Genomic DNA, 7081 nt, shown 5'->3' with positions numbered 1-7081 from the left:
ATTAAAGATAAATTAATCATAAATTGATTAAATTATACAACCAGTCATTGTCTCGATCTTCCAAAGAATAATTCACCTATCAAACTTTGAAACTGTCAATGCAGACAATTGGTGACAAAATGAATAACTCCAAAAAATTCCTCAGATTGAGTAGTGCTTGCGTTTTTATAAAAACTCACTGCAAAAGAGCATCTTTCAGATAACAGCTGATGTTTCCAAATTATGAGAACTTAGAACATTTATGTTTAATTTCTGGGAAATACTAAATTGGATACGAGGAATTTTGCCATGTTACTTTTAATTCAGCCTTTAATGATAGTTTTAACTCCCTTTTTTGCTCTACCCGTTTGTCTATACTGGAGGAGATTTAGACAAGAAGTGCTGTTAAAACATTGCTTTCTTTTCAGTTTCTATCTTTTAAAGATAAGAATTCCATGTATATTATGGTTAAGATGATTATTTGATTTTTAATGATAGATTTCAGATTGCAGTCAATCTGAGTGTGGAACGCTACGCACTGGTGTTTGGAATGAACACTTTCATTGCCTTGGTGATTCAGACCATCATGACTGTGATCGTAGTGGATCAGAGAGGGCTCAACCTGCAAATCAGCATTCAGGTAAGCTGCAACACTTGTGTTTTGCTACTGATATAATTGGTGGGAATGTAGAATTACTAGATAACATCAAAGGTTTCTCCACCTTACAACTAGCAATATTTAAATTTCTCGAATTCTTTGGTTAGCAAATTTAAAAATGCACAATTCATTAATTATCGTATTGTAATACACCAAGTAGGTTTTGAACAATAATTTCAACTAGGTCAACATTTACCTGGATAAGGCACGTAAGAAGTAACCTCACTACCTAAAATTTATTTTTGAAGACATCGTATATAGCATTGTACCAGCCTCCAAACACAGACATACAGACAGATCAGTGGGATTTACTATTTTTTCACTACTGATGACAGTAGCTAGGATTTGAACCCAAGCAACCTGCTCCAAAGCCAAGACCCTTAGTCCCCACTGCATTACTTACATATTCATACTTGATTCTTCTATAACAACACAGGAGAAGAGAATACTGTCCAATCTAAATAACCCATTATTAAGGTCCTGGGTCCCAGTTACCCCATAATCCAAGTAAACCAACAACATCATTAATATATTATCATTGACATAGATGATCAGATTTTATATGTGGCTAATTATTTGTTTTTCTCCAGTTTTTAGTTTATGGGAGTTATTTTGCAGTCATTGCTGGAATTTTCCTAATGAGAAGCATATACATTATGTACTCAGCCAAATGCCGAAAGGAAGTACGGAGCCCTGCTGCAAGTCAGCATCCAGAGGGGCCACACCCAGAGGAACCAAGAAATACCACCATGTCAACAAAGCTCTAACCTTACAACATCAACTGCTGCAGTGGTTTTCAAAGTCACTGAATGAATATGCAGGGTTTTGAGATGGATGGCATATGTTTTGCCATAAATTGACATGCTTTGCAAGTCTGGATCCCAAATGAACCTTTTCAAAACTACAGTAACACCTCAGTTTCAGACCAGTTATCTATGTGCCCAGCTGAACTGGATGTAGTTGACAGAACCCATCATCACAATTAAACAACCCACGTCAGGGACTCCGCGGATGGCAGTAACTGGAAAATTCCGGTTTCAATCACTTGCAAGGACATGCAAATGGCATGGAATTAAACCATGAGAAAACTCCAGCCATCCTGGAGTTGATGTTCCCTTTTTGGGAGCAGAAATACTGACTGGACTGATGCTGTTGCTTGGCTCAGATACTTGCTTGATCTTACCAAAGCAGGCAACACATGGGACATTTTTGTTACATGAGCCATTTTCTTTCCTCTTTGAGTAAGTGTATTTCTGTTTAAGTACAGTTCTCTGAGAGAATTACAAGGTTTGGTCCCATTTCTAAGGGCGCCTCTTCAGCTATGATAATATAGCATTATTTACAAGTTATGATTTGATAATGTCACCACCTAATTTTTTCATGACGATTTTTCATTTTATGCTTTGCCGAGCTTTGTTGTTAAATCTCTACCTCAGGGATAGCTCCAGACACTCCTGTGTATCTGCAGAATGACACTTGGGTTTTCCTGTCTAAAATAGGAAAACTTTTTAAGAATTCCAGAGATTCATAGAAGTTTTCATAAATAAGAAAACACTGATGGGAGGGGTTATAATACACTTAATTTTTAAATGGCAGAGATTGTGCTAAATAAAATGTGTCAAAATTTTCAAGAGTCTTGCTAATTTGTTGATGGATTCTGCTGAAAGTTATCTAAGCATGTCTGCCCTTTGAAACTTCAATAGAGGATACATTGATCAGTCTGACACTGGGAATAAAGAATGGTGATTCAAGATTTGTATCTCAAATATATTTTCTCCAATTCCCAAAATTCATTTGCTAGATTAAAAATAAAATTCAGCCTAGTAGCCAATACATTCACTTAGTGGAGAAAACTAATAATATTCCTATTTTGCATCAAAATCAAGGAAAGAATTGCCACCGTTATTCTTCTTATTTAACTTATTGTACTGGAGTGTTAGGTAGCACAATTAGACAAGCAAAAAAAAAAAAAAATCAGAAGTCAAAACTTAGAAAGGAGGAGGCAAAATTATCACTATTCCAGAGGCTACAAGTATACACCTAAGAGACTCAACTAAAAACTGAGATACTATGTAGAAAATAAGCATACCATACAACAACCAATTAGAAAATATTATCAGAGGAAAAGATCCCATTTACAGTGGAACAAAAATGATAAAACACTTAAGATTATATTTTCCCTATTTAATAATTTAATAAATGTGTAAGACATATGAATAAGCTTGAAAACATTTTTGAAGATTATAAACTAACCCCTAAATATATAGAAAAGCCTATCTTGTTGGTTAGAAAGAAAAAAATACATAAAGACATGAGGCCCCCTAAATATATTTATAAGTTAAATCTTATCCCTGAGAAAATATAACACATTTTTTTTCAGAACTAGTAATGATGATTCTAAATTTTATTTGGAAAATTAACAAGAACAAAGAAAAATACTTTTTAGAAGTAGAAAAATGAAATTATTTGCAGATATTAAAATTCTACTCTAAGTACAGTAACATAGGAGTATGACAGTTCAATAGAACCAATAGAAAATTCTGAATTAGTCCTTAAGTCTTTTGAGATTTTAGGCTATGATAAAGGTAGCATCTCATAAAAGGAAGAAAAAGATAAACTATTTAATGAGACTAAAACAATTTTTTAGAGGAAAAAATAAGTTGGACCCAAAAGTGCTAAAGTAACTCTATCAAACTATGAAAGTACTAGGGGAAAACAGGTAAGAATTATTTTAAAACCTCAAACCTTTCTAAAGTAACAAATATCCAGATGTAAAAAAATGAAACTACAAAAGTACTAGGAGAAAATATGTAAGAATTATTTTATGATCTCAAACCTTTCTAAAGAACCATGCTTGGTGAAATTCCCAACCAACCAGAGTGCAATGTTCTCTTAATTTTCATAGCTGTCACTTTCCTAGAAACTTCACTGTAAATTAAGCTAATGTGAAAAATACTCTTTATATAATAAAGAGAGTGGAGTTAATTATAGGTTCCAGTAATTACACATGGGAGTTCACTTACTCAAATGCCCAAGGGATATTTGAAAATTATGTAAGTCACAAAACAAGTCTGTTGTGTGGAATGTCCCATGTATGACAGGATCTACCATCCTTATCCCTGACCAAGAGATGCCAGTGGTGCCCTCTTCATGGTGACAACCAAAAACCATCTCCGCAAATTTCCAAGCACCCCAAGCGGACAGAAGCCTCCTTCTTGAGAACCATTGGTTTAAATAAACAGGTATTTGATTTCAAAATATCCATGTGTACTTAGACTAGTAAAGCATAGGGCTCTAAAAAGATTGTCTAATAGGACCATAAGTCTTTTATTTTAATTTAGCAGAATTTATTTCAGCAATTAAAAACAAAGCAAAAGGAAACCAAAACAATTCACGAACTGGGCAGCCCCCAGAACCAAAAAGGCTCAGAGGACTCCAGGACCATAATTCTTAACAGTGACACAGAATGTGTTATTCATATTAATTGTTTGCTCTTGGAGGTCAAGTAAGCTCGCTCTTGGTTCCTGTGTTCATATTTGATAACTAACTAGTAAAAAAACTGAGCTTGCTTCATTGTTAATGTAATAACAATAGTCACAAACATTTGGTCCACTCACTGAGTATTCACAGTCAATACAAGTAAAAGAGTGAGTAGTCAACTGTAGTCACTCCCAGGGAAAGGTGTTCCACGTGGCATCTTTATGTAATTTATTAAACAGACTGATCGTAGTTTCTTTGGAACACAGCAGTAGAGGAAAACATCTCCTTTGAAAAAACACTAACAATCATCTTTGTTCTGTTGACTACCAATTTTCAGGACTTTGTAGTTTTGTCACTTTTAATAAAGTTAGAAGAAAACAAGTAAGGTGGAGTAAAGACAGGAAGGTAGGATTGCTTCGTTAGAGACAATGGGTTTTCGTGACTTTAAGAACACCCTATGGAGAAATACGTTAAAAGCTTTGGTTTGTACACCGAACAACTCTGGAACAACCACAGAAACAGGTCGCAGGCAGAGAGTGGAAATAAGAATACAGACAAGGCAAGAGAATAACCATTTCTGGGAAGAAAAAATAGGTCATGGTCCGAGCTTGTTGGGACTGCCTTTTGTTTATATTTAGACCGTGACTTACGCGAAATATTCAGATTTGGTTTGAGGAAGCTGTAGCTGAAGAGGCAGACGAGGCCCTTTTGACAAGTAAGCAGCTGGGCCACAGGGTTGTTAGAAGGGGAGGGACACATGGCGGTGGGTGTGGAATGTCTGAGGGAAGTGCCCATCTCAGGAGATGGAGAAATGAGGGTGGCAGGAGGGCAGGTCCCCAAGGCCAGGCGGTGGCCTGCCCAGTCGCCCTGTGCTTGCATTGTTGTCCTTGCCCGTTTATCACTCAACTTGTTCAAGAAGGTAGGAAGAAATCTTGCAGGTGCCCCTGTTGATAGGAAAGAATAAAAGTGGAATCACTCAGAGTTGTTGACTTTGTTTTATTAGGAAAGTGGCGATGTGGGGACTGGAAACAGTAGTAGTGGAAAAGGTGGGCGGTGGTGCCCATACACACAGAGAGGTGGAAATGCAAAGCTGGACGGCCATCAAACACCCATCGCATAGAACACTCGGAATCATGAGCCCTTTCGCTGGGCTCAGCCAGGTGGACTGATCTGTAGGTACTAGGCTGGCGTTACATTTTGGTAATGGCCGTTTCCTATTTCAATTTTTTTTTTTTTTAATAGAAGAGTTTTAAACTATTGGGTTTAAAAAGAGGAATGCAGAGTCCAAAGTAGTAAGTCCCAGGACACCAAGTAGATGATATCAAGTAAGGAGGTTTGGGAGAGAAGCAGACAGGGGCACGGGGAAAGTGTCATTAACCGGAGAGAGCAGGTCCCAGCACCTCTTAGGCTAGAGGCAGAGCCAGGCAGCGACTAGCAGCAGCACTGCCTCTTGCAGCCGCAGCTCTGCTGGCAGCAGCACTTCTGCTGGCAACAGCCCTTCCCGCAGCCACCGCCGCAGCCACACGAGCCGCAGGAGCGGCGGCAGCAGCAGATCACGGGCGTGCTGCAGCACCCCCCGCAGCAGCCGCGGCAGCAGGGGCAGCAGCTGGAGCAGCAGCCCACCCGGTAGCACCTGCAGCTGGAGCAGCCGCCGCAGCCACCGCCGCTGCCGCCACCGCAGCCACCACCGCAGCCACCACAGCCACAGCAACCCATGGTGTCAGTAGAGAGGACTCAGGAGAAGTGAGGAGGGAGGACACAGGAGAGGTGAGGGAGGTCTGATGCCTCCTTCTGCTGGGGGAGGCCCTTATGTACCATCTTGAGGAGGAGGGTGATGGAGTGACAGAGGACACATGACAAATGGCTACTTCCTTGTTGCTATTTATTCCAGTATCCACAAAAGAATCTAGAGTTATTTCTCATCTATATCCTTACTGGGAAAAAAATGGCTTAATAAAACAGTTAAGTTTTAAAAGAAAATTTTCTAAAATTTTCAAGCTCCCGTTTACATATTGAGAACCAGGCTTCATAGATTAAAAAAACTCAGGTTTGACATACAAGAGAGTATGAATGCCTTCTAACTCAGTAGAATATGGGGAGAAAAAGAGAAAGAAAAACAGAGATAGAGAAATAAGTTGATATGAGGAGTGACCCCAAGCACCCCCAGACCCCACGTGGAGTGGGAGGGACCCAGAATGTCCCTTTGCACGACAGAGACGGCTACAGACGGTGCTGGCTGGCGAGGTTGCTACGGCGTCACCATATTCAATATATTGAATGAAGAAGAAAAAAATGTTACTGTATAGAGGGAGACTGCGAGAACACTTATCTGTCACAGAGAGATCCTTATACCTTTCTTAGTGACGCATAAAAGAGTGATGTTTCTTATAGTCAATGACATGTTGGGTTTAATGAAATATAAAATGATTAATACGTTTAAAGAAACAAAAGAAGATAATGTAAATATAACAAAAGAACACAAGACTATCAATGATGACCAAGAAAATCTGCAAAGGAACCAAATTTCTAGAACTTCTAAAAACACAAAAATCAAACAAGTGAACATAAAAACTCAATGTACAGGTTAAACAGATTATTAGACATAGACGAAGAGAAAACTAGTGACAGAAAACGGAGCTTAATAAATTACTCAGAATTCCACACAGAGAGACAAAGAGATTAAAAATATGAAAAGTAGAAAGACGTAGATAAAAGAGGGACGATTTCTCACAGTAGTTCTCAAGCAGAGCTCTTACTTTATGGAGAATTTGGAAAAACATGAAGCCACTTTCATCTCCATGTCAACATTTAGTGTCTGGGGACCAATAATGTAAAATGTCCCATAATTCAAGGAGTAGTCTCACAAGATAAAGAATTTTCCCACCCAAATTTACAACAGTGCTTCTGTTGAGAGCCATCAGTTTAACAAATGTCTGATTGAAGTTAAAAAAAGAGATAATACAA

At 38.4% G+C, this 7081-nt stretch overlaps 1 protein-coding gene across 1 annotated transcript in view; it reads left to right on the top strand.

The window, feature by feature from the left end:
* Positions 1 to 2195, top strand: part of LOC105808743 (thiamine transporter 2-like) — an 8387-nt gene extending 6192 nt beyond the window's left edge. Inside the window, exons 4-5 of the mRNA XM_012642473.1 lie at positions 478 to 619; positions 1228 to 2195. Coding sequence (XP_012497927.1) covers positions 478 to 619; positions 1228 to 1404 — 319 coding nt within the window. The 3' untranslated portion in view covers positions 1405 to 2195. The remainder of the gene's footprint in view (positions 1 to 477; positions 620 to 1227) is intronic.
* The last annotated feature ends 4886 nt before the right edge of the window (positions 2196 to 7081 follow it).

The sequence above is a fragment of the Propithecus coquereli genome, unplaced genomic scaffold (assembly GCF_000956105.1).
Source record: "Propithecus coquereli isolate 6110/MARCELLA unplaced genomic scaffold, Pcoq_1.0 Scaffold18, whole genome shotgun sequence".
NCBI lineage: Eukaryota > Metazoa > Chordata > Mammalia > Primates > Indriidae > Propithecus > Propithecus coquereli.
The sequence above is the reverse complement of the archived record's forward strand: the minus strand, read 5'-3'. Positions and strand labels throughout refer to the sequence as shown.